At 37.5% G+C, this 27,858-nt stretch overlaps 1 protein-coding gene across 12 annotated transcripts in view; it reads left to right on the top strand.

Moving 5' to 3' along the window:
• Positions 1 to 27,858, top strand: part of Trmt9b (tRNA methyltransferase 9B (putative)) — a 55,528-nt gene extending 27,670 nt beyond the window's left edge. For 6 of the 12 annotated variants that reach the window (XM_047550325.1, XM_047550323.1, XM_047550320.1 and 3 more), the window contains 4 exons: positions 790 to 983; positions 12,881 to 13,035; positions 19,343 to 19,516; positions 24,719 to 27,858. In XM_047550325.1, coding sequence (XP_047406281.1) covers positions 12,882 to 13,035; positions 19,343 to 19,516; positions 24,719 to 25,740 — 1,350 coding nt within the window. In that variant the 5' untranslated portion in view covers positions 790 to 983; position 12,881 and the 3' untranslated portion in view covers positions 25,741 to 27,858. Of the gene's footprint in view, positions 1 to 789; positions 984 to 12,785; positions 15,964 to 19,342; positions 19,517 to 24,718 lie in introns of those variants that run through there. The other 6 variants (XM_047550327.1, XM_047550331.1, XM_047550329.1 and 3 more) reach the window with 6 other exon arrangements.

Here is a 27,858-nt window from a genome sequence, read left to right as displayed (position 1 = left end):
GGTGGGCAGCAGCCGGAAGTTGGGGAAAGCCACATGCATCCCACGCTGCTATCTTGAGAATCACTGTGTAGTAAGAAGTACAGCTGGTTTGTGGCAGTGTGGTGTATACACAAGAGGTATGGAGACCAGGAAAATGGTTGCAATCTAGACTTAAGTTCAGTCATCTCATTTACAGACAAGCAATTAGGGCCTGGGGTAATTATAAGGGGTCTTTTCCTACAATACTAGGCTGCTCTTGGGAATCTCATGCTATTCCCCAACACCTTTATATTACGAAGTGTCTTTTAGTATGCAAAGTACAATTTTATTTTAAGTAGCGAAGAACCTTTTGATGGGGCTCATGACAAATTTATAAAAAAGAAAAAAATTAAGTATAAACAATGAAGAATAACCAGTAGTACTTGTCACAGTAATGGAAGTGGCTGATACTAGGAACACATAACCAAGCAATCCTGTTGTATCAAAATAATATAATTGAGTAACATTGTCTTAAATAGTTTGTATATATTTAATTTAGTCACTAGATGCAGAGTTTACTCTCCATCTTTGTAATTTTTCCAGGAACAAAATGAAATCATTCAATCTAATTTTGGGAGAAAGTACTGTATATTTTATAGAAAGCTGAAGAATTGGTTTATAAACTCTTCTTGTAATTCTGGCATATTAATCTTTCTCTGTAGTTCCTTCATCTCTGGATAGCTTATGCATAGGTCAAGAGGTCAGGCTGGGCTTAACTGTTTCAGTATTTTATTATGTAAAATGACCTCAGTCTCTGTTTTTTCCTTGTAGGGCTTGTATTCCCTTCAGACTCATACCAAGTGGCTGATCATGTGAAGGACCACGCTATTTGATTTCACTCCTACTACTTTTCATTTACATTACACATTGAGTCATGAGAAACAACTGTCACTCTCTGAGGGTGGAAACTGCCATGATTTACAAAGTCAAGAAGTAATTTTCTTGTAAATCACAAGATGACTCAGGTTAGTGGCTTCTAGCTCTTCCTGAAATTCAAATACTATGTTTTTGGTAATGTGCTTATTAAATAAGCCTAATTAATCCCAAGTCCCATAATTTTCAATGTTACAATAATGTGATATAAAGTAAACTGGAGTTTATTTGTGCACCAAGTAGAAAAACGTATTTTGGGGTAAGTAAAATCATATGAACATATTTATTTTTACTTCTTTTCTAAGGCTTAAGTGATATATTTTTAAAAATAATATAGAGATGTTAAGTTTGAAGTACCTTGGATTAAAAAGTGAAAAGGCTACATATAATTATCTTTTTTATAATATAAAGCTTTTAACTGTCTTGACCAACTTGTATTTAGAATTATGTTTTGAGTGTATCTTTGAAATTTAAAGCAGAAGCTTTTGCTCTTTCTCTAATACTTGTGTTCTGTGGCATTTATAATATTTATAATTGGTTTTAGTTACAAAAATGTGGCAATTACATACCTAGTGTATGTCTATAAAACAAACCTCTGCTAGAACAGGGAATCATAAAACACAAAACAAAACCAGGTAAGCTCAGTACTAGCTCTGCTTTTCTCTGAGTGCTGCTGGCCCCACAGTACTGTATTTATAATTCATAACTAAAGACTTGAAGAACAACTTGCTGGAGTAAAGTATTATTGTTTTGCAAAGGGAGTTAAAGAAACAGCCCATTGATTCATTTGCTATATAACTAATTATTGACACACACACACACATATGATCCATATATTTGTAATCCATGTATATATAACTTGAATTATATGAATCCATATGTGTGTTATCCATATATACATCATATATATACATCTGTGTATATATCCATGGGCATATATATATATACATACATGGATCACACATATATGGATCAAATGTCATACCCACCCTCCAAGAACTTATAATACAGTTGGGAACACAGAGTTGGGTGCTTAAGATGGTATTAGGAGAAATGATGTAAGAGGGATAGAGACAATAAATTTTTAATATATAGAAATATCAGGAGAGACCATTTTTATCTGTAGTTATTCACAAAGCCTTTATGGAGAAAGAAGAAGCTGTGCTAAACTTTGAAAACTAGGTGAGATTTTGAAGGAGAATGTGGTAGGAGAGCATTTCAGATGATAGAGAATAGCCTGCTGATTTCACCAAAGACCTGAATAAGGACTGTATACAAGGCCCACTCAGGAAAAAGGGAGTAGATATGTTAGCCATTTTCTGTTGCTGTGTAAAATACCTGAGGCTGGGAATATATATAAGGAAAACAGGTATATTTAGCTTCTAATCTGGGAGACTGAAAGTCCAAGATTGAGTGGCTGCATTAGTTCAGTCTCTGGTGAGGACCTACCTGGCCACATCACAATATGGCAATTAGAGTTTGGCAGGAGTGTGCATAAGAGGAAGGGTGAAGACATGGTGAAACAGGAAGTCAGAGGAATTCAGGAGCCAGTCTTGATCTTTTTATAACAACTTGCTCTTATAAGAACTGACCACTCTATAAGACCAACATTAATGCCTTCTAAGGATGACATCCTCATGACCTCATTACCCTGCACCAGGATCTTCAAGGTCCTACCTCTTAAAGCTACCACCACCTCAGCATCACCAAACTGGAACCAAACTTCCAACTTGTGAAATTTTGGGGGACAGACTCAAACCATAGCCAAACCATAGCAGATTTCTTTGGGTGGAGCTGAAATTGCAATTGGGGCAGTTATGTTATCTGAGACAGGAGACATAGGCTGGCACCAAGTTGTGGAAGGTTTTGATAATGGTAGAAGACCCTGGAAAGATTTTCAACAGGGAGGGGTATTAGTAAAAGAATGTTACTCTTAGTAAAAGAATATTATAGGATATTAACCCAGCACTGGCATGAAACAGAGTTCTAATCTTCTTTTTTGAATCCATGAGGTACAGATTATAAATTATAGGTAGAAGCCAGACATGACACAAATGATATGTTGTCTCTGGGGAAAGGAACCACTGCAAAGTATACTACAACTTAGCAGAACATGATACATTTCAGATCCTGTAGAATTTAGGCATAAGGTTTAATATATGTAGCTTTTTTTGGAGACAAAACAAAGCCTTCTCAGATGTAGATCCCTATCTCTGCAAGTCACGTGCAGTGTCTCATCTCTTTGATGACACAGTAGGAAAAGCTTTTCCCTGGAAGCCTTTTTGGCAACTCTGACTATTTTTACTTTTCATATATGTGTACATGTGTGCACTTCGCAGTGATCATTAGGAAGTTTTACACTTGGGAAAAAAATCTTCATTTTGTTTTATTTGTGGACACACCACATGTTCAAAGTTACCTTGGAAATCACAACAGTTGAATATATACCCCAAGGTACACCCATCTATCACTCTTTCTATTTCAGAAACATGACATTAAGGAACGTTGTTCATGGTGGGGATAGTGGAAGGGATGTATTTTAGAGGAGCACAAGGAAACTTTAGGGGTGATGGATACGTTCATCATCTTGATTGCCTTGGTGGCTTCCTGGGTGCATACATATGTCAGACTTATAAAATTATACACTTTAAATATGTGCAGGTTGTTATGTGTCAAGTATACCAAAATAAAACTGTTAAAAATAAAATTTTAGCTGGGCACGGTGGGCGCATGCCTGTAATCCCAGCGGTTCAGGAGGCTGAGACAGGAGGATCAAGTGTTCAAAGCCTCAGCAACAATGAGGCACTAAGCAACTCAGTGAGACCCTGTCTCTAAATAAAATACAAAATAGGGCTGGGGATGTGGCTCAGTGTTTGAGTGCCCCTGAGTTCAATCCCTGGTACCAAAAAATAATAATAATAAAAACAAATAAAATTTTAAAGTAAAAAAAAGAGATATCGCTCAGTTGGCTGGAGTTTCATTCTTCATCTAGTCATTAAACATGTTTAACCTAAGAAGGTCATGTGATTTCAAATTGTGCCAAATTGGTATGTTAATTATGTCAAGCTGAATCACTTGAAGAAGTGTAATTTCGGAAAGGGCCATTTGACCTGTATTTTCCTACATGCAGAAAGCCATAAGGATTCTTGTGGGAGGGATGTTCTTCTCATACCAAAGCTGAAAAATAGCCCTGATCACCAGAGACTCATGATTGGGGCTGCAGTGAAGCTGAATCAGCAAATTAGTCCCCATCTTCCACGAACTTCTAAATCTCCGTTCGCCTCTCCCTATGTAGCCATTCATCTAGATTCATCAGTCCTCTCATTCCTTCCAAACTTATTATTTTTTTGTCTAAACAACATAAAAGTGTCATGCTTTATTCATTTCTTCAGACTTCAACGTCTCGTGAAGACCCCATGTACATGCAAAATTAATAAAACTTTTATGCTTTCTCTTATTAATCAACTCATATTATTTGGGTTCCTATATTTTAATCAAAGAGCCCTAAGAACTAACGTGATCTCTCTGTCCTCCACATATTACCTATTATTATGTAATACCTATTATGTAATACCTATTACATAAGTCCAGTGCTAGATACTAAAGGCTAAATAAAGATACAATTAAATGTTTCTTCTTTTAAAATTCAGAATCCACTAGAAGTACCTAAGACTTCTATAGTATACTAAAACTTTGCCGAACATGGTACATTTCCGGTTCTGTAGAATTTAGGCTTTAATGGTATTACATTATTTAAGAAGATTGGAAAATACCATAGGTAAAAGTTACTACTTGGTCACAATATTAAATTAAATTTTAAAAGTGCAATATAAAACTGCATGCAGTTTTCTAATTTTGTTGTAATATATCTACATGAAAGAGAAAGAAAAAATAGTAGCAGGTTGCTTTCTAATAGGACATTTTCATTATCTAGATAGCATTTCTTATAGTGAGCTAAGCAGGTTTTTTTCTGTTTTTTTTTTTTTTTTTTTTTTAATGTCTCTCCATCAAGAATACTTGGGGACCGAAGCTTCCATGACAAGAAAATTTTCCTTGCAGAGACCAGGGAAGTGGAATCCAGCAAGCCACACACTGGTCTGTAGAGCTGCTGTCCAGCAATAATCTTCATTGTTTCTAATCATGTTTAATACCCAGAGCAAGTCCCATGGCTTTGCCGGAATTCAAGTGGGTGAAGTGTTATCCTAATCACATACCCAGAAAAGGAAATTCAAACACTTGTGTCTTCTCCATGGGGACCCTGATGCTAGAAGCAGGATTGCTCGTGTCCTTCTGATTCTTCCTCTGTGGGAAATATATTAAGCCACTTGCCCCTCCTATTTACTTCCTATTCCTTCCTGCCCTCTCTTCCATCCTCAAAGAGGAAAGACTGCAAGCAAAACAAAACCCCAAATACTTGGTGTCAAGAAGTCTGCTGAATTAGGGAGGACTCTTCTGATGGTAAGGTCAGAAATCCTACAAGCTTAACTGTGGGAGAAATTATCGACTCTGTGTGTTGAACAAGTTAAGGTTTAGTCCCCAGGCGCCAAACCTCAGAAACTTGAACAAGAAATCCATGACTCTTTCTTCTCATCTATCTCTCCTCTCAGATTGCTTTACCTGACTTCATCCTCTATACCTAAAGACAGGTCTCTTCTGTGTGGTATGAAACGTACTGCCGACAGCTTAATCTTTACATCCTCCTAGCTCTGTGACGGCAGAGGCAGATCCATTTCCTTTTTTTTTTTTTTTTTTTTTTTTTTTTTTGCAGTGCTGGGGATCAAACCCAGGGCCTTGTGCATGCAAGGCAAGCATTGTACCGACTGAGCTATCTCCCCAGCCCCAGATCCATTTCTTGTTAACCCATACTGAGATATCTCAGAGAAGGACACTGCTAGACTGACCTTTCATCACCAGCCCACTCCTCACCAATGCCTCAGGCCCGGGATGGGGGATGCCAAGCATGGCCAGGCCTGGGTCATGTGCTCATCCAGGGAAGGCAAGATGCAAATGATCAGAAGAAGGTGGACAATGAACTGAATTGGACAAATAAAAACCAGAGCTACTCTACTTTGCTGAGTTGGATTATACCTAGAGGGATCTTTTCAAATTGCAAATCCAATCATGTTTCTCCTCCCCATGCCTGCAACATAAAGCCACCTGCCATTTCACTTAGAAAAAAATCCAAATTAGTTCTGATTTTCAGGGCTTTACTTCATATAACTTCTCTCTACCTTTCATATGATTTTCTCTTCTCCCAGGACTCAGCAACAAGGCGTCAGCTACAGGAGCCTTCATTCCCTAAATATGTCTTAACCTTAGGGCATTGAAACAGTTCTCTCATCTTCACATGCCTACCTTTCTTATCCTTCAGCTCCCTCTGTCTCTCTCTTCCCCTCCTCTCTCCTTGTTCCCAACCTCCCCTGCAAAACACACACAAACACACACACATACACACACCAGGTTTATTGTTGAGAGATAGTTCACATTTCACTGTCCTTTCTGCATGCGTGTACCAACTTTTGTTCTGACTCTTTTCAAGGATGCTTGGATAGCTAACAGCATTGAAAGACACCATAGAAATAGTCACTCATTCAGCCCCAAGACTGCAGGTGCCCCAATGCACTCACAGTTCATTGATCCCAAAGAAAGAACTTGGAAAACTCAATGGAGAGGTCTTGGACATTTTATTACTCACATGTATCTTGGTGGCCGCAGATTGGAATGCACTGGAGGGCCACATCACACCTACAGCAGGAGGAATAGGATAGGTTCCACGCCCACTGCACAGATGGATTTCTTCAGGTGTTTTTCTCAATGAGTACCTTCTTTGACTTTACAACCAAAGTTGGTCTGCTTTGATCCTCACCAAAAGATTAGAGACAAGAGAAGTGACCAGCTTCCCTTCTCCATTTCCTTTGTTATCACGTTCTTTAAAGTCCGTCTTGTCTCACTGCAAGCTTTCTTAAGGCACTGACTAATGTTTAACCCACCATGTCTCCTTTAGGCAGAGGGAGATTTATCTATTCCCTACCCCATGATAATAAAATGTCTTTCTTCAGGGCAAGAGTAATTAATGTAGGTTGACTAAGAGTCCCCTTGTAAGATTGGGCTCCCCTTAAGTTTAAGATTCCTCATCTGTAATGCAAACTCACTGGTTACAGATTTTCTGCCAGGGCCAATTGGGCATGAGACTTGAGATCAAAGAGATTCATTGCAAACCTCAGCTCATGCTGTGTGCTGTGCTTTGAAAAATAGCATCCTTTGTCCATGACCTTGGAGTCTTGTGCCTTCTTCCAGCATCTGTGAAACTTCCAGAATAAATTCTCAGCTGCTTGGTGGCACTTAACAGGTATAATTTACTTCTGGTAAAAATTCATACTTTTTAGGTTTACAGTTCAGTACATTGTAACAAAGGTTACAACAGAAGTTACAAAATCAGGTCTGGGGGTGTAGCTCTGTGGTAGCAAGATTCCCTTGCATGCACAGGCCCTGGGTTCCAACCTCAGCACTGCAAGAAAACCACAACCAGAGAAGTTGCGAAATCAACACTTCAATCATGGACTATTCCTGTCACCCTGAAAAATATCCTCATTCCCCTTTGCAGTCAGTTCCCTCAAGCTCTGGCAAACACTGATCAGAATCCAGTACATTACACTTTCTCTGATAATTAGAAGAAAAAATATTTTAAATTACTTAGAGATTAAGAAAATAAAAAGAACTTGAACTCTGAAGCAGGATGTCTGCAATGGAAGCAAACAGAAAGGCAAAGCACAGACTGGGCTTTTTTTAAGAGTCAGAATAGGAAAATGATAGATCATGAAAAAAGTATAGGAAGTATGAAGAAGTAGCTAATAGCAGTGTGATCCTGAATACCAGTCTGAGACCTAGGGAGGGCAGAGAGTTAATAACCATGCTGGGGAGGGCAAGCAGAGTTTGTTGGGGAACCGGAGGGACAGCAAAGATGATTCAACACCAGGGAGCTCTGTGTGCTTCTATCAGCTTCCTGGCAAATTTAGTTACTCCTTTCTCTACTCAGTTTTGCTTGTGGTGTTTTGTTGTTGCTATTTGTTTTCTAGCGTGGGGGATTGAATCCAAGACCTTGCACATGCTAAGCAAGCACTTTTAACACTGAGTCACATTGCCAGCCCTTGTTTATGGTTTTGTTTTGTTTTGTTTATGTTTTTTAGTTGTAGATGAACACAATACCTTTATTTTTTTATTTATTTTTAATGTGGTGCTGAGGATTGATCCCAGTACCTCACACATGCTAGGCAAGCGCTCTACCACTAAACTACAACCCCAGCCCCTTGATTATGGTTTTGTCCTGATGTTTTTGAGTTCTTTTTACTGTTAGCATTCTAGTTTGTTTTGTTTCAAGATTCCATTGTAAGCTTTACAGACTGCTTGAATAGTAGCAATGAAGGTAAAATATTGTAACAGTACATGTCAGCATCCTGAACATTAATTATTTGAAGTGTAAAATAATGGCTTTGAAATGTTCTTTAGTAAAAAATCAGTTTAGCTTCATAGGAAAGATATAATTATAAGAAATAGAAATTAGTTGAAATGAAGACTATTTTACAGCTAAAATGAGATGTGATGGAGAGTGAAAGTTAGGAAGTGTAATTCCTGAGAATTAAGCCTAGTCCTGTAAAGTGAACAGGTTTCTTGGAATTGAATTACTCTGAGCTGCTGTCTAGATTCTACACAGGAATAACAAGATCAAATAAGCTGGTCATGGTGATGCACGCCTGTAATCCCAGCAGCTCAGGAGACTGAGGCAGGAGGATCCCCAGTTCGAAGTTAGCCTCAGCAACTGAGTGAGGCCCTAAGCAACTCAGTGAGACCCTGTCTCTAGATTAAATGCAAAAAAGGATTGGGAATGTAGCTCTGTGGTTGAACAACCCTGGGTTCAATCCCTGGTACCAAAATAAATAAATAAATGAATAAATAAACAAACAAACAAGATCAGATATCAGTTACCCCTCTCCCTTTCCCTCTTTCCCCTCCACAGTCTTTATAAAAACATCCCAGTCTCTCCTCCTGCTTTTCTCAGTATAGCTACATTTACTTTTCAGATCAGTTTTCTCCAGATTTATCCACATGTATATGGCTTAAAAACAGGTTCCAAGTGACCACAGCCAACCACCTGCAGGCAACTGACTACCAGGTCCTTAGTTCAGATCCTCAAGGCTGGACCAGCCCCACCCATAGACTGTCTCCCTGCGGATCCAGTCTTCAGTATGACTCCAGTCAGTGTAGCTGGGATCTAGCATGTGGTTCAGAAGCAGTTTCTCTCAGATTGGCAGTGATGAGTAACTATTATGCTTCCTTTTGACTCTCAAGTCACCAGGCCTGGTGGCACACAACTGTAATCCCAGGGACTGAGGAGGCTGAGACAGGAGGATTAGGAGTTCAAAGCCAGCCTCAGCAAAAGTGAGGCACTAAGCAATTCAGTGAGACCCTGTCTCTAAATAAAATACAAAATAGGGCTGGAGTTGCGACTCAGTGGTAAAGTGCCCCTGAGTTCAATCCCCAGTACCAAAAAAAAAAAAAAAAAAAAAAAAGAAAAAGGCATATAGTCTCATACTTCTCATTCAAATTACCTGAACATTGAAGGATGCACAGGGAAAATAGTTCCCTTTGTTCTGGGACATTCTTTTTTTTTTTAGTTGTCAATGGACCTTTTAATTAATTAATTAATTAATTAATTTGCATGCAGTGGCTGAAGATCAAACCCAGGGCCTCAGGCATGCCAGGCAAACACTCTACCAGAGCCACACAATTCTAGTCCCCCGGGAGCAGAGGGGATACTCTTGAGTTGGAAAACATTAAAGTAACATTTCCCAAAATGTTGCCTGCAAAATATTATTCTCTGAAAAGACAATGTATTTAAAGAAAGAAGAGTATTATAGGCCCAATGATTTTGAGAACACCAGATTTTGAAAGAAAACCAATTGGTACTCTTTGGCAGTTTTCTCAAAACCTACCGTATGGCAGTGTACATTTTGGATCTCAACGGAGGGGCAAAATCTGAGGCTTTGACTGTTGATCCCTTCCTCTGGAATACTGAGGGGATGCTTTACCACTGAGCTACATCCCCTGCCCGTTTTATGTTTTCTTTTGAGACAGGACCTTGCTGATTGCTTAGGCCCTCACTAAGTTGCTGAAACTGGCCTGCAACCTATTATCCTCCTGACTTAACCTCCTTAGTCACTGGGATTACAGGCATGCGCCACAGTGCCCGGCACTCTTATTTTACTACTGTTTTACTGTTATCTTACTCATGCTACCAAGTTCATAAGGAATTTGCTTTTACAGTATACATAAAATTCACAGGGAAAATTTTATAGGAGGGATTGGGGCTCAGTGGTAGAACACTCACCTAGCACGTGTGAGGCACTGTGTTTGATCCTCAGCGCCACATAAAAATAAAGAAATAAATAAAATAAAGGTATTGTGTCCATCTACAAAAACAACAACAAAAAATTTTATAGGAAATTTAAATCCAGAGAGTTTCAGAAATAGCAGTTTTTGTTGTTTTTGTTTTGTTTTAGATTTTTTTAGATGTTGATAGACCTTTATTTTATTCATTTATTTATATATGGTGCTGAGAATTGAACCCAGTGCCTCACACATACTAGGCAAGTGCTCTACCACTGAGCCACAATCCCAGTCCCAGAAATAGCATTTTGGATAGCCCCAACTCTAAAAATTAATATTCATGGTCAGCAATTTATTTTGCAGCATTTAAACTTAACTATAAAATATAATAAAAATGAAATGGATTCATATTACTCACTCATTTAAGAACAGCAGTCTCCAAGGTTACTTATAGTCAAGGCCAGGCAATTTGGGGGAGAACTAAGAGAAAGGTCTCCAAGTAGTGCTGTTCTGATGCTACACATTCTGAACTTAAATTGGAGCCATTTCTTAAATACAAATTGGAAGGAATCAAGTTTTTGTCAGTTGTCACTTAACATTTGCAAATTAAATGTATTTGTTCCAGGGTTCTCCAAATGATACCATCTGGTTGATTTCTTGAGGGGGGAATTTAAATAGATTTAAATCTATTGAGATTTTTGATTCAAAAGAAAAGCATTCAATGTTTGGATATTTCTCCTATGTGAGCAGTTAAAGCCAGCCATATATTTACTTTGTAAATTCCATTTGAGGGTGCCACATAAGATCTTTCAATTTGGGTAGAAGTTTTGTCAAGCCTCACAAATTAGATTTATATAGTTTGGAGTTTGGTATGGTGCTTTATAGGGACTGTGGGCAGGCCCATAGAGATTAAAGACAACTTATTGGTTTTAAATAGTAAAGCTCTCCAGAAGCTCTTTTTTTGCAGTGGAAGGAATGATGGAATTGGGTACATGGGAATTTGGTGATAATGGTGGGAATAATTTTTTTTGTGCAAGAATCAACAGTGGATGCTGAAGCAGGAGATGAACATATAAGAAACAGAATGCATGGGTGTCACAAAGTATCTCTACTGGATATTTCTTAAATTTAAAAAAGGTACTTTATAATGACATGACCTGCTAGATGCATTTTACCCAAGTGCCTCCCACTTCCCAGACTGGAGGTTGGGGCACAAGGACAGAGGCTGTGCAGGGACGGTACTTTCTTTCATCACACAGCCACATGCAGTCTTGCAAGTGGAGGGTCCCCTCCTGTACCTCATGCCCCAGTGTGATTTTTGCTGGGGGCCTGCTGACCCTAAGTACTAAAGATTCAGCATTAAATGAGAAAAGTCCCTGCTCTCTAGGGCCCTCCAGCTAATGGGAGAGACACATAATCTATATACAACTATTATAGAACTTTATGACCCATAGAGATATACAAGAGAGGCAAGAGTTCAAGGGCAAGCACTGAACTAGCTGTCAGGCACCAGTAGGGACAAATGGGTTTTTAAATGATTGAAAATACTTTGATGTTGATTGGTAAAAGCCACCCTCCAAACCCATGACCATTTCCCTAGGCTGCCCCTCACTCATGTCACACTAGAATAAAGGATTAAGCACTAAGCAGCTGGGACCTCCAGGACCTACTCTTGTACCATTCTCATTACTTTCTGATGGCCCTTGTCACACATGGAAGGTCAGGGAAGCCTTCCTGGAGGAAGTGACACTTAAGCCAAGAATGAATAGAAGTCAGCCACATAAAGCACTGTATCTGTTCAGGACCCTGGATGATAGGGAATGTATCATATATGAGGAACCATGGCTCACTGGGTGTTACAGGCTCTTTGATACTGAGGAAGATTGTGAGAAATGAACCTGAAGAGATAAGCTGAGACCATATCAGAAGGGCTCTGTATGACCTCTTACACCAACTGAACTCAACTGGACAAACTATAAAATGCCTTTGGAGAAGTTGTAACATGGGAAGCAACACATTTAGATCTATATTTCAAAATGTAGTTAAGACATAATTGAGGGAAAAGCATTGATGAGTTAGAAAAAGTGTTTGCAGACTGTAGAAGTAATTCAGGCAAGAAATCAGCACCTTAACTAAAACAGAAACAGTAACGGATGTAGAGAAATGGCTGGAATCCAAAGACATTAAAAAGGTAAAATTCATAGGACTTCTTGATTGGAGTGATGAGCTACTTGTTGTAAAATGTTAAAATCTATTTAGCATCAGACAGAATGATCTTATCCGAAGTGAACCATTTGTTATGAATATGCTATGCTTCCAAAATTAAGAATTCATCTTGCACAGGAATTTACAAGGATTAACTCATTCCCCAACCATTCTTTTCTGAAGATTAGCAAATGCATACTTTGCAAAGTATGCATTTGCTAATCTTTTGTCAGCTGTGATGAGTTTACAGTGAGGGTTTCCTTGCAGCCTCGAGAGAAAGTGTAAGAACAACACCACTTTTGCAGTTGTAGGTCCCGAGTTCGGGAAGTCTGTGTCCCCCTCAGCGGCCTCTGGTGCATACTCTGACCTGCTTGCCTTGGGTTGGTCCTGCTTTCCCCAGGATGGACCATGAAGCTGCTCGGCTGGAGAAGCAGCACGTGCATGATGTGTATGAGAGCACCGCCTCCTACTTCAGTGACCTGCAGAGCAAAGCCTGGCCTCGAGTGCGTCAGTTCCTCCAGGAGCAGAAGCCTGGCAGCCTCATTGCTGACATCGGTAACCCAGGCTTGTGCCTCGTAGCATGAAACGTATTCCATCGTACTTGTTCTTTTCAGATTCATTTTTCATTTTTTATTGTAACAAGAAGCCTGAATGGTGTCCTTGGCATGCCAGTTCCTAGAATATTCTCTTTACAGCAGAATTCCTACCATCAAGTCACAAGGCAGATCACACCCTTAAACCTACATTTAGTGTTAATCTTTGAAGGGCCTTTGCTCACATTCTCCACAAAAACTGACCTAATCAATTGAATGAATAAGATGGACATGATGGTGACAATGATAATTTTAAATGTAGGTATGGTCACATTTGTAAAATGTGTTTTGTACTGGAGTCTCACCTTGGGTGGTTCTAATATCTTCTGTAAAAGAGTCAGAATCGTGGGATTGTGGAAGAGGTCTTATATCCTTTTATTAATCTCATGGTTCCTCTTCTTTTTTATTCCGTATTTTGTTATTAGAGCCTATCTTTAAATGCATAACATTTTCATAATCACTGATTTGTCTGGATGACTTTAGCTCTATATCTTTCTAAATTGAGAAGTGATAAAACCGCAACTCAGTAGATCTAAGACTAAGATTAACATGGGGTTGGGTTCCCCCTTAGATATGCCTACCTAAAACTGCTTTCTAGCAATTACATGTTGGATGTTGACCGTGCCCATAAGAATCATTAAGTCTGCAATTACAATCTCTCAGTCTAGTTTGACCCCGCTGAATAAGGGTTAGAGAAACACACACATGTCCAGAATTCCTGGCTTGTTAAAGATGATACAGATGGTGTAGACTTTTTGGAAGAGATGCATGTCACATTGAAATTGGGAGTCGCTGAAAAATATCTCTGTCATGTCCATTTTTAAAAATAAAGCTGGTTTCAGAGGTTGGGGATGCAACTCAGTGGTGGAGTATGTGTTTTGCATGCATGAAACCTTAGCTTTGATCCCCAGCACCTCAAAAGAGGGAAAAAGAAACCAACTGGTTTTCAGAAGGTGCAGTGAGTCTGAAGCTCTTACCACCCACAATCTAAGCAAAGTACCAACACATTAAGATTAATGGGGGGAGGGTATTTAATAAATGGCTTTGGCACAATAGCACATATAATAAGAGAGTTACTTTCTTATCTCTTTCATCAAAATAAATTCCAAATGAAGCAAAGATTTAAGTATAAGAAAATGAAATCATTAAAGGACTAGATGACAATTGATTATTTTAAAATACTCTCAAAGCAAATGACCTTTCGCGTATTACACATTCACACCCAAAATTATAAAAGAAAATTGAATTGTCATTATTTGTAATATTCTTGTTTTATGAAATTGTTTTAAACACTGAATTAGTGAATACTGAAAAGTTGTTCTGAGGGGAGCTATAAGAAGAGTTCCTGTAAGGCTTTGGTCACAACATTTTTGTCACGTGTATTGATGCGTAACCTTGTGTTCCTGTTTGAAGGCATCTCATTTACTATCTATTGTTGATTCATTAACACTGAACTCGCAACAGTGCATTATAACTCATGCTTGAACAAAGCTAATCACTTCCATATTTTGTCCCTAAGAGACCTCACAGCCTTCGTCTGTTCTGAAAGACTAGAATGTTTGGGGGCCGTTTGAAAAGCAAAATCACCAACCAAATAATCACAAAAGTGCACGGCTCTCGATAGATTATGGAAAGAGCACTTATTTACAGTGTTGACTGAGATAAAATCAATCTAGCCGAGAACAAAGAAGAATTACTTGTGGTTGGGGACTTATTAGGATTGAATCCAGAAGATGCTGAATTTAAGTAGCCGTGAAACTGTGCTCTGAGGTTCTGCAAGATGATGCCTGCTTTTATAGCGTAAACTGCAAGGCGGGTTGCTAAGTACATCACTTGTTTGTCAGGGATGATGATAATAAGAAAGGAAATAGGCACATTCTCAGTCTCTGGACAGTTCAGAGGGGGGGGGGTAGTCTCACAAATTGTTGCAAAGACTGATGAATTTCATTCCAGAAAATTGCATTTTGGCCCAGTTAACAAGAACAGTATTTCCCCTGGTAGTGTAGACACTCAGTTCAAAAGGTCAACTGTGGTTATGTCTGAAACCTGGCTTAACAAGTGCTCCCAATGCCATTCTAAGTGCCTGGGATCAATTAGATCTCCCCTGGCGACAGCAGGAGAGCTGGAATGCCGGATACAAGAATCTTGGGCAAGTCAGATCTTGGGTTGCTCTGTCAAAGCACGCGTCTGAGAATGACCATGCACGTGCTCAGACTTTAGGTTACAAGTAAATTTTAGCAGGTAAGTGAACAAGCACAGATGGAAGCTGTTTGTAACAAAGTACTGATAACTCACCCCATGGAAACTAAGAAATACTATAAGACAAAACTCTAGACAAATATGTAAATGAAGTCAAAAGACAAAAACAAACTGAAATATCTGCAACACATCTGATAGAAAAAAATGCATCCTTTTCTTAATCTTCAGGGCATTTTTAATTGGATATAAAAAGACCCAACATCCTGCTATTTGCTACAGCATTGGTAAACCTGGAGGTTGTAATGTTCAGTTTATCCTTACAGAAGGACAAATGCTGCAAGATGTTACTAATATGTGACACCTTAAAAAAGTTGAACTTGCAGAAGCAGAGAACAGAGTGGTGGTTACCAGTGACTGGGAGGAGAGGAGAATGGGAAGTTCTTGGTTAAAGGGTGCAGAGTTTCAGTTAGACAAAAGAAATAAGTTCAAAAGGGGGAAGAAAAATGACAACCAAAAGAAAATGGGGAAAGGATGTGAACCTATAGTTTTTAAAAAGTTGCAGTATGCAAATTGCTTAAAGATATTTTGATAGGTAATCCATTTACAGGGTTCAGCAACAAAGGCACAGAAGGATATACAGTACAAAACATCCCCATCCCAGTCCCTGACACCAGGTGAACCCACACCAGAGGTAACCGTGCTTTTAGCTTCTTACGTACCTTGATATTTTATGTAAATATAGGCATCTTTGTGCCTTTGGGAAGGTGTTTGTAGAATTGCCCAAGATGAAAAACCACATAGCCTTCTATGCTAATAGTGCCATATTAACACTCAATATGTTATTTTCTATATTTTGCTATTACACATTACAAGACAATGTTTTTTTGAACACTTCAATGCAAAACAATTGGATCTGTAGCAAATATCTCTTTGCCCATTTGTATGTTTTGAATTTTGTATGATTCACACTTTTAAACTAGTCATAAGCAGTAATGTTTTGACGACAAGATGAAGGATATATTATAAAATAAAGTTAAGGAAGAAATAGAAGAAAATGAAAGAAAGAGTCCAAAGGGATGAGCAGAAGAAAAGACAACCTGGTAATATGACTATCTTCATAAGGAAAGTTCATTTCTAGGTTTTCCATTTTGCCAAAACTGTTATGCTGTTTACTTTGTTCATTACAATTTATAATTAATTTATAATGAGTTACTAGTAAAATATAGTATTAAAAAAATTCAGCAGTAACCGGGTTCCAGTTCCCAAACAGGAAATGTGTAGGCATTTTCACTAGTTTAGCAAGGAAGCTTTTAGTTAACTGAAATGTTATTAACCACATTCCCCCATTCCGCAGTCAAGCTGATTGGCCGAGGTTTGTGGCAGGCACTCCAGATGGAAGCTAAGTCTTGAGGGCAGGAATCAGGGAGTAAGTGAGAAGGAAAAGTGACTTAACTAATAAAGAACTTCAAAGAGCAGAAACACCACAATACTCTCCGGCACTACTGTGACCTGGGCAGTTATGGCAAAACCTTGACCTGAAATGGGCTAGTCGATTTTAAGTGCATCAGACAGAGCATGGAGGGCATTGTATGCTTTGAAATCTTCACTTGCTTGAGTTTAGAAAGTAGAAAAAAGTCTAGGGCTAGATTCTTTTTGAGCAAAATTCCCTTTTTATCTGACCCCAGAGAAAACTATCCTAAAATCTTTAAAATGTCACTTTTGTGTACATAAAAATTAACTTGTCAGTAATTAAGACTCCACTTGCCTCTCAATATATTTATTCTCAGTGTCAATAGTCATTTTTATGACACCATGCCTTCAGAATAAAATATTTCCATATCCCTCTACTCAAGAAATTGTGTATAAAATGCATAGAGTATCTGCCTTTTTTCTCATAGGAAAAGAAAATTCTTTCAGACAAGGCTTTAACAAAGAACACTTAATTTTAAAAATACATTTGTTTTTCAGAATTTTAGAGAGAATGTTCATATTAGTAAATCAGTAAATATTTGCCCATAATGGACCAAAACATTTTGTTGAATTGAGGCAATTATCTGTTTTCTCCCTTAGCCAGAGTGTGGTACAGAATACAAAATCCAGGAGACCATAAGCATACACATACTTCCTGGTATCTCTCTTTAGTACTATGCAAGGTTATCATTTAATGAGATTTTGTAAAGGAGCATGACTGTTGTGCACTGCAGCTTGCCACAGTATTTGAGTTCTGATTTACATTAAAAATAATGAAACAATTTGACCAGGCAGTATTCTTTATTTCCTTGTTAGGATGGAATCTTCCCTTTGCTAGCATCTCAGTGTATGCACTTGAAAAATGGATAATTGCATTATATTTGGAAGTCCCACTACTACCTTTAAAAGTGAATGTCATTAGAAATGAATATGAGATAAATTGAGGCTGCCAGAGCACCGAAAGGTATCAGGCACTGTTTAAATTTGAAAAGACCTCAGTTTCTTCTTTCTTACTAAATGCTTTCTGAATAGTTCCTTCCAGCAGAAATGGTTTATTGACCTGTTTTTATTAGTATCTTTAAAGTGATTTTTCCCTTCTATTTCTCCAAATGTATCTTTTAAGCCAATAAAAAAGCAAATGAATTTGCAAGGTTTTTTTTAAGTATAACTATCATCTTCGAAATATACAGGATTTCGATTTTAAAATACATTGTGAAATATATTGTCCCCATGATTGCCCAGCTTTTTCTCATAAGCATTAGGAACAGAGGCTGTGAGATCTAACGTTTCTAAGACCTCAGTCATTCTCATAGAAATAACAATGTTGGAAATGTTAAATTTATTCATATACTCTCCACTGCCTCATCGGGGATCAGTGGACTTTAAATTGGCTTTTACTTTTTTATGAGTTTGAAAAGCACCTGTTAAGGAAGAGTTATTAAAGAGTGTCATGATGTATTTCAGAAGCAGCAAACCAGTAGTCTTTGACTAGTGCTAGAAAAGTAATGGTAGTAGGTACAAATATCAGCTCTGATGATTTCCTGAAATGTTTCTGGAAAGTAATCAGATTATTTGTCTGTGATAGAATATAATACTAAGAGCTGAATGCAATGGCTCACACTCAGTTCCAGTTCCTTGGTGACCTAGGTGGGAGGATCACTTGATCCCAGGAGTTCAGGACCAGCTTGGGCAACTCAGTGGGATCCCAGCACAAGAGGGAGGAAGAAGGAGGAGTTAGGGGGGAAGGAGGAGGAGGAGCAAAAGGAGGAGAAGGAGGGGGAGAAATATAAACACACAACACACACAAGGTTATAGAAGGCATGGCTTCAAGATAATTATTAATTCACATTACTACCTTCTTTATCAGACTATCAGTAGATCTGATGGTTACAAATCTTTGGGCTGTGTAAATACTGAATTATTTGGATCTCTGGGTCTCTGCCACTGGAAATTGTACGTCAAAAATGGTCTATTTTTAAAGTTCTTTGTTAGAGTTGAATTAATCAAGATCATTGTCAACCTACTACTGACAATAGATTGAATGAAATGATGTTAACAGTTCTTTTTTTCATTCACATTTAGATTTAAAAATTTTTAAGTGTATTCTATTGTGCAAATTATTTAATTTATAGCCATTGAAAAGTTGTTGGCAGTAATTAAACCTCGTCAGCAAGTAATAAGAACCTTTGGAGAAGCATCAGGAGAACAAATGCCATAAAACACAAACATGCACAGTGAAATACACATGTTGAGGTAGAGACTGCACCGTCCGTCCTTTGTTCAGGTTGCTGGAACTGTCATTCCTAGCAATGGACCAACTAACATGTCTGGGTTGTGCTAGTGTGCTCGGTCAGCCCTATGGGCATTACCTCATTGACTGTTCAATAAATAGTTCTTGTTTCCATTCTGTTACTTTTTTCTCTTCTACATGAAAGTATGTGAGTGTTTTCTTGAAGCCTTTTTCTTTGCTCTTGTGAATACCTTCACCATCATATTCTCCCTTGGTTATTTAATGCAAACTTCATATTGATTATTGTGAGGAAAAAGTATTTTCCACTTTCTGTTAAGGATAGCATGTAACACGGGTTTTTCTTTTATAGGCTGTGGAACTGGAAAGTATCTTAAAGTGAACAGCCAGGTACATACGCTGGGCTGTGACTACTGTAGGCCATTGGTAGAGATTGCCCGGAATAGAGGATGTGAAGTCATGGTATGTGACAACCTTAATCTTCCCTTTAGGGATCAGGGCTTCGATGCCATCATCTCTATAGGAGGTAAGGCAGCAAGGTCACATGTTCATATTTTGCCATGAGAATAACTTACATGGTTAAAGCTACTCTCATGACTCAACATTCATTCTGTATAGAGCTGTCTATGTAATCCATTTTATCTAATTTTAAAAAATATTCCAGCTGCTTGAGTTACTTGACTAACCTCAAATGCATGCATGGTACATATGATTGTTATAACTACTTAAACCTTTAAACTGTTATTCTATTCTTTTTGGCTATTCATTCCCATTTCTTAAGAGTAAGGAAATATTAGAGGAATCTTGCTCATTGAAAATAGTACTTTGTTATATTGAAATGAAGCCAGGCTCTTCCAAATTAAAGTAGATTTGGGGGCATTATATTGGCTTTTTCAGGCTTTATTAACATAACTCTGAGACTGATGAACCAAATGCCACCAAGACCAGCTGTCACTCACTGGTACTCAAGTTCCTGGAGATGGGTTCCACCTGGTCCCAGGTTGCATTTTTATAATGCCATTCTGTTTTTTTAACACCAGAGATTGTTTGAGTATAGGGAATGTGTTCCTCATACCTTTCCAACAAGAATGCTCAGAAAACACATATACCAAAAAATGAAAGAAAAAAAAAATGCTTTAAATGTATTCCCTATTCCTAATATGTTAGTCACATTTAAATGTGCTAGGAAACCTTGTATTTAAGGGAATCATGTGATATGTTCTTTTGTAATGGAAAAAAATCCTTTCCAGAGCCAATTACTTGCTCCAAAACATTTAAAAATTAGTCTATTTGAATATAATAAGCTTTATCAAAGTGAAATGATCTTACATAAAATTGACTATTACTACTCATGAAGAAATACAGAACAAGACTCTTTTCTCCTGAAATACATGAGAAATTGGTTTGTTCAACCACATTACTATGCACAATTGGGGGATGCCAGCCCAGATACCATAACCTTGGAACTGATTAGAACTGGCAAGAGATGGTTGCCATGGGAACCTGCTCTTTGACATCTTACTTCTCTACATTTGAAAGTGTTTGGTCCATTTTGGTTGTAAGAATTAGCCTGTTCAGGCTGCAATAACAAAATATCATGGACTGGATGGCTTGAACAACACACATTTATTTCTCACAATTCCAAAGGGTGAGAGTCAGATTAACTGGGTACCAACAGAGTCGAATTCTGGGGAAGGCTGTCTTCCTGTCTTACAGATGGTTGCTGCCTTCTACCTTCTTCCTCAGAGAAAATGGAGTGTACCTGATGGTATGGTTTGAACGTCCCCTCTAAAACTCATGTTGAAATTTAATTGCCATCATAATAATATTAAGAGGTGGGACCTTTAAGAGTTTAGGAGGGCATGCCCTTTGTTAGTGGATTAAGGGTGGTCTGGTGGGAGTGGTTTAGTTGGAAATGAATTCCAAATGAAAGGATGAGTTGGGCAGATTTTCTTCCTTCCTATCAATGGGATGCCCCCCACCATGTTGTGATGCAGCTAGAAAGCTCTCACCAGATGCTAGTCCCTTGATCTTGAACTTCTCAGCACCCAGAACCATGAGGCAAATAAACTCGTCTTGTTTATAATTTACCCAGTCTGTGGTAATTGGTTATAGCATCAAAAATGACTAACATACCTGGTTGCCATTCTGATTTAAAACACACCCTTTTGTGGAAAAATAGCACATATTTTTATTTACTATAAATATGAATTATTGGGGTATAGTCATTTTCAATTATGTCTCACATTTAGAACAAAACTATGAGAAATTTCAGTAGACCCTCTTTATGTCAATATGTTTTTATTCCCATTTAGAATTTTAACTTGCCACTTCTTGCTTATCTTTACATGAATATTTTGCTTTTTGATGTCTCTTAATAATAATATGAGATATCAGTAGCATGCCTAGTTATATATTCATGTGTTACTGACAGATTAGAAAAAGAAACACTGTACTCTCCTAGACAAAAATTATGGGAGAATTTGACAGCATATTAAAATAGTATCAATCAACTATATACCCTTTATATGTGGTTCTCAACTGGGGGTTATGTTACTCCTCACCCCAATCCCTTGAGGACATTTGGCAATGTCTGGAGACATTTTTGGTGGTCACAAATGGGTAGGTGAATGTATGCTAATGTCATCTAGTGGTGGCTTCCCCACAACGAAGAATTGTCTAGCCCCAAATGCCAATAGGGTTGGGGTTTTATGCTAAACCCATAATTTCTTCATGCTTAGAGAGATAAAGACCACACACTTAAAAATTAAATGAGTAAATCATAAAATATCAAGATATGATAGGACCTTAGAGTCCTATCAAATTGTGTAACTTTTCACCTGATTCTGGAATCCGGTAATTGAATTCAACATATTTACTAGGCTCTTAGCATCTTAGCAGGAAAATATTGCTATAGGAAATGTATATATAGTTTTGCCTTTAAGCCGTGATTATGATTTATAAAGAGAGGGGAAACTTTTTTCATCTTTTAAAAATTCAACAGTTTCCTGACATTGATATTTCAGGTATATATATATATAAATATATATATATATATGTATATATTATTTATTTATATTTATAAAGGTACATAAATATAAATATAAATATATACATATATATATGTATATATTTCACCATGCTGGGGATTGAACCCAGGGCCTTGTGCTTGTAAGACAATCACTCTACCAACTACGCTACATCCCCAGTCCTCAGGTATATTCTTATGTCCCATTGTAGATACACTTGCAGTGCTTCATAATAGATTATATGATGTATGACTCATTGTATATGTAATGAAGAAATCTTTATTTGTAACCTTTTTTCCTCCAAAACACTTGATGTAAAGTTGTAACTTCTTATATGTTAGGTTTAACGTGTAATGTTAAATATTCAGATTTTCCCGGATAAAATTATCAGAGGTGAATTATTACTTATTCATCAATAAATGATTACTTTCTTAAAATATAAAACTTCTTTGGAAGCTCAATAGAATCCTGAAATGTCAGAGACCTATCAGCCTACCATAAAAAATTGTTAGAATGATTTTTTTCTTTGATAACCTTGTAAACAAACACAGTAAATTTTCACCATTCACATGAATTATGTTCTATAAACATAAAATTATGTTCCTGTGGACACAGAATTAGCAAATTTGTGGGCATATATGACCCCAGAAGGAATACAGCATCAGGTTCTTGCAAGCTGCTGATCATAGCATTTTTTGTCAATATATACCTTGTCAATAATCAGTCAATACTTAACCTTGTTTTACGTATGTTTCTGTTTAAATTCACTTTATCTAATTTTAAACTCATGCCAACAGCATTCTCAGTCATGCCTGAATAAGCGCATGTAGCTCGTGTGTTTTCTGCATAGGGCAAATCACATCACAGCATGTGTGCTTAAGAACCCAGACCACAGAACCGTGTTGTGCTCCGAGGCTGTTTTAAACAGCGAAGTCACCGACAAAGAGCACAAACATGCAAAAAGCATGGCACTAAATAGACCATGAAAGAGCATTTGTTTACAGTATTAGAGTTGAAATTAAAATGAAGAGATTGCTTTGATCCACCTCAGCTGGAAAGGTGTGCTTTGAAAGGCTCAAGTTACTTCTCTGCACAAGCCAATGAATGACTGTGAGAACCTGGGACTGTTCATTTTGGGAGTTACAAATAAATTTTAGGAAGTGGGCAAATTTGCAAATACAGAATCTGTGAATAGTGAGAATAGGTTGTATTTAGAAAACATACCCATAGAAATTCTAGAGTGCATAAGGTACAGGTTATGGGAGAGGTCAACGGCCCTGAACAGTGATAGATAAGATATAAACATCAGCATTGCGTTGAGTCTTTCTCAGTCCTGACCCCTAGGCCTCCTTAAAAGGCTCAGTGACCAAGGCACTACTTCTAGAAGCATATGCTTTCAAATGAACCATTTTAAAGGGCCCTTTCTCTGGGGACTGGGAAAAGAAGACTGAGGCCTAGTAAGATAGAGTGATTGGTCAAAGATCATGAGGCTAGCTGATAGATCTAGGTTGGGATACACTGGCATCCTGTTCTTCAACACATCTAACCCTTACACCTCTAGCTTTCTCTCACTGCTACATGGTAAAGACAGCAGGGTTCGCACACTTTTGGTTGGAACGAAAACCTGATGGCTATTAATACAGTTTGCCTCTTGAATGATCTTCCTTAAAGAGTTTTATCTACAAAAGAGTCTTATTTAAGATATTTACTATGTCCCTGTGGCAGGTAAACTGCAGACATTAATATACCTAAAATCACTACTAACAGCAAGATTAGGGGAAGCTTTGGAGGAACAGTGTTAGCCATTATCTGCCCTTATTGCTCATATGGGAGCTGGAGTGTCCCAGCTTTGCTTGGGACCCATTTCCTTGCTAAGATATGTAATGCACTTGTATTCAGAAAAATAATTTGATGTTTTCTCTTGATGCAGTACTGTGATTAGATTCCCCCAGGAACTAACAGACTAGCACTTTTTACATATCATTGGATAAAAAATAAGCCTAATAACATACAACGAGATGAAAACAGTTTTTGCTTGTGTCTCACTTTGAAGGAATTGGAAGTAAAATGATAACCTATAAATTTATTTTTTAAATAGACACAATTATACCATATTAACATTTTTAAAAACATAATCAGTTGGCTTACTTTTGATATTATTTAGACAGAAAAACAATCTTTAACATTTGTCTTGATTTCTGTTTGCTTTATTAATTTTATTAACACTAATGATTAGTGGTGTTAATCTTTTATTGCTATAGAAGTACAATCATTCATTAAAGCAATAAGTCATTTTATAAAATCCTACCAGAAAACATTGACCTAACTTAGTATTCCTTATAATTTTAGTAATTCAGACCTGTCCCTCTGGTTAACAAAATTCACAGGCTTTTGGAACTGGATCTCAGAGATTATTTATTCTAGAATTCTTATTATGATTTAGTAAACTTAAAATCTATTATCCTTAAATAACTGGCCCAAGATCAGCTGTCTAATATGTACAGAAGCCAAAGTAAAAATTATGTCTCTCCCAAAACCTATGCTAATTCTTCCATCTGCCCTCCCATGTAGGAAAGAAGGAGGTTTTACTATATGTCAAAATTGCCTCATTACAATATGCAAACATATCATGTTATATATGTATGTGTGTATGTTTATATGTGTATATACACATTGAGATCTAGTTTTTTATTTTTTAGTTATACATCATTTTTCTACAAAACAAAGAAGAATCCGAGCAATAAAAGAAATGGCCAGGGTTTTAGTTCCCGGAGGACAGATGATGATTTATGTTTGGGCAATGGAACAAAAGAACCGACACTTTGAGAAGCAAGACGTGCTTGTTCCATGGAACAGAGACTTCTGTTCCCAGCTCTTCTCAGAATCCAGCCAATCTGGGAGAAAAAGGCAGTGTGGACACCCAGAAACAAGCCATCCCTACCACCCCCCTTGCTCAGAGTATGGCTGTTCCATTTGTTTTAAGGAGCGATATGATTCCAAACGGTCCCACAGCATGGACTATGAACCTGTTATGGCTAGAACCTGTTGTGGAAACATTCCAAAGGAAGGCGAGGAAGAAAATGGAATCTATAACACATTAGGTAGATCCTTCCGTTCCTGGTTTTTCTCCAGATCTTTGGATGAATCCACTCTGAGGAAGCAAATTGAGAGAGTGAGACCCTTGAAATCCACAGAAGTTTGGGCCAATAGCACTGTATCAATCCAGCCTTCTAGACATTCCAGTTTAGACTTGGATCACCAAGAGCCATTTTCAACAAAAGCATCAAGCTTAGATGAGGAAGTGTTTGTAGAAACCTCTCAAAAACACTTGGAGTGGCTGAGAGCTTCAGGTTCCTCAAAGCACTTAAATGGAGACCATCAAAGAGAAAGTCGGAAAAATGGGGAGGACAGCACTAATCCCAGCGAGAATCAGGTGGCTACAGGTAACTTAGAGGAGGGCAGCCCTTCTGCCAGGAAAATATTGAGAAGGATTTCTACTGTCGACTCTACAGATTCCAACCCAGATGACACAATTTCTGTCCAAGAACAACAGCCTGACGTTTCGGATTCCAGAGCCTTCATGCGCTACTACCATGTGTTTCGTGAAGGTGAGCTCTGTGACTTGCTGCAGGAGAATGTGACAGAGCTCCGTATTCTGAGCTCTGGGAATGATCATGGCAACTGGTGTATTATTGCAGAGAAAAAGGAAAGTTGTGATTAATTGGATCATTTTAGACAACTGCTCCAAAAGAGGAATCATGATCTTTTCACTGTTAAATACGGTTACCTGAATTTGCACCCAATTTTATTATTTTTAAATCCACATATGCTTTGCTCTGTAAATACTGTGAACTGATAATCTTTTAATCTTTGGGTAAGCACAGCTCCCAGCACCCAAAGCATTTGACACAGGATATTTGTATTTAAGTGTATATGAAAAGATCTGAAGAAGTAATAGAAGATGCACTTCAGTACAGTTTAGATTTTATTTCCCCCCAAATGATGATATTCTTATGAGAATATATGTATATTAGTTTTCAGTATTATACATTGATTTTAAAAGATTCTGCTGTTAACTACACCTTTAAAAACAGTATTTTTATAAAATTGGGGGTAAATTTTGGTTCTCAGGTAATAATTTAGATCTATGTGTAAGATAACAAGGAAACCTATTGGGTTTCTCAGATGAACAGAATATTGAAACATGATGGGAGATTTTATTTCAAGACCTGGCTTCTACTTAAAGTCTTCAGAAAACTGAGAGACAATGAAAAGAAAGAGAAACAGGTAGTGTTATAGGGACTCTTTTAAGTTTTAAGGAAATTCTTTTTCTTATGAAGTGAAGGGATGTGTGGGAGAGTCCAGTTGAAGCATTGAAGCACTGTTTTATTTCAGCTCTGAGGACAAATAGATTCCTAAGGTACCAGATATTGGACCTTGGTTTCGGGCATGACTGGGATATGCTATTGGATTTTTAAAAACAATATCTGGGCATTGATCTTATTAAAGATGACCACATTCTATTAGTTTATATTAGTGATTTAGGTAGGACTAACTCCTATTACTAAACATTGAATTTCTGCCCCTTTACAGCAAAATGAATAGTTTGAGTATTGTGTGATCACTGCATCTATTTAATTTAATCTTGGAGGGCTGGAGGATATAGATCATTGTAAAACTTTTACTTAGCATGCATGAGACCTGGGTCTGATTCCAGAATCACCCAAAGAAAATAAAAAAGATTTTAAAATCCATGTCATGGATTCTGAGACATAAAGATAATCAAGATTGAACTAGAGACAGGAGAAACAAATAAATTGACCCAGGAGTATGTTCTCAATTCCTTAATGAGGAGAAAATGAAAAACCTTTTTACTTCAGGAACCACTGTAATCCTGTATGAAAATCCAATTTGTGTTATTTTCCCACTAAAAAATTAACTAAAATGGTCATGAATGTGATCTGTTTTGGGTTTCTTTTTTCCATCAGCTAGTGTGCTGTAACCTAAAATGATGCTATTTTGAAGAAATTTCAAGGATTATTTTTAGAGCATACCTGCAAATTATTGATATTTCTATATTTTGGCTTCAAGATAAGATTGCATCATCACTGTTTTGGTGAGTGAGGTTGTCTGGTGGAAATGATACATATGATTTGTATCATTCAGTGCATATTTTGCATTAGAGGAACAAAGAAAGCAGACATAGAAGTGTAGTATAAATTAAAATTTAATTTAGTGTGTCTTCCATTTTTCAAATTAGGACATTAAGCCATAAACATAAGTGGTTTTCTTGGTGGAAATAAAAGTTTCTGAGTCAAAGATGTTCTTACAACTGGGGCTTAATGGCCTTTTTATGACGAATGGAGTTTTCTTCTCTCTGAAGTCTGTTGTCACATCTTTAATCCAGACCTTGCTACAAGAAATTCGAACTTGAAGTCATCTCTTTCTGGGTAGTAACCTACTATTTAAAGGTCATTACATGCAATTCAGTTTATCAGACTGTGCCAGAATAGCTTTTGAGCTAATCTGTATGAGCAATCACACACACACACACACACACACACACACACACACACACACTCCACTTTGTATATAAAGGTATCTAGAATGATTCTTGGGAGAGAATTATTTTCACATAATTTTGACAGAGCCGTAAATAAAACCCACTCTTCATCTGTAGAGTACAAGAACTCTATGTATCCAGAAATTAATTCGTGTTCAAATATTTAATCTATGGTTGATAACCTCTCTTTGGGATATCCATGTGAAAAACCTTTAAATTCAGCAATTGCCTTTATGGGGAGAAAAAAAAAAAAAGCCACCGAAGAGCCAAACTAAT

This window comes from Sciurus carolinensis, chromosome 4 (genome assembly GCF_902686445.1).
Source record: "Sciurus carolinensis chromosome 4, mSciCar1.2, whole genome shotgun sequence".
Classification (NCBI taxonomy): Eukaryota; Metazoa; Chordata; class Mammalia; order Rodentia; family Sciuridae; genus Sciurus; species Sciurus carolinensis.
Note: the sequence above shows the minus strand (reverse complement) of the source record. Positions and strands in the feature narration are given on the sequence as shown.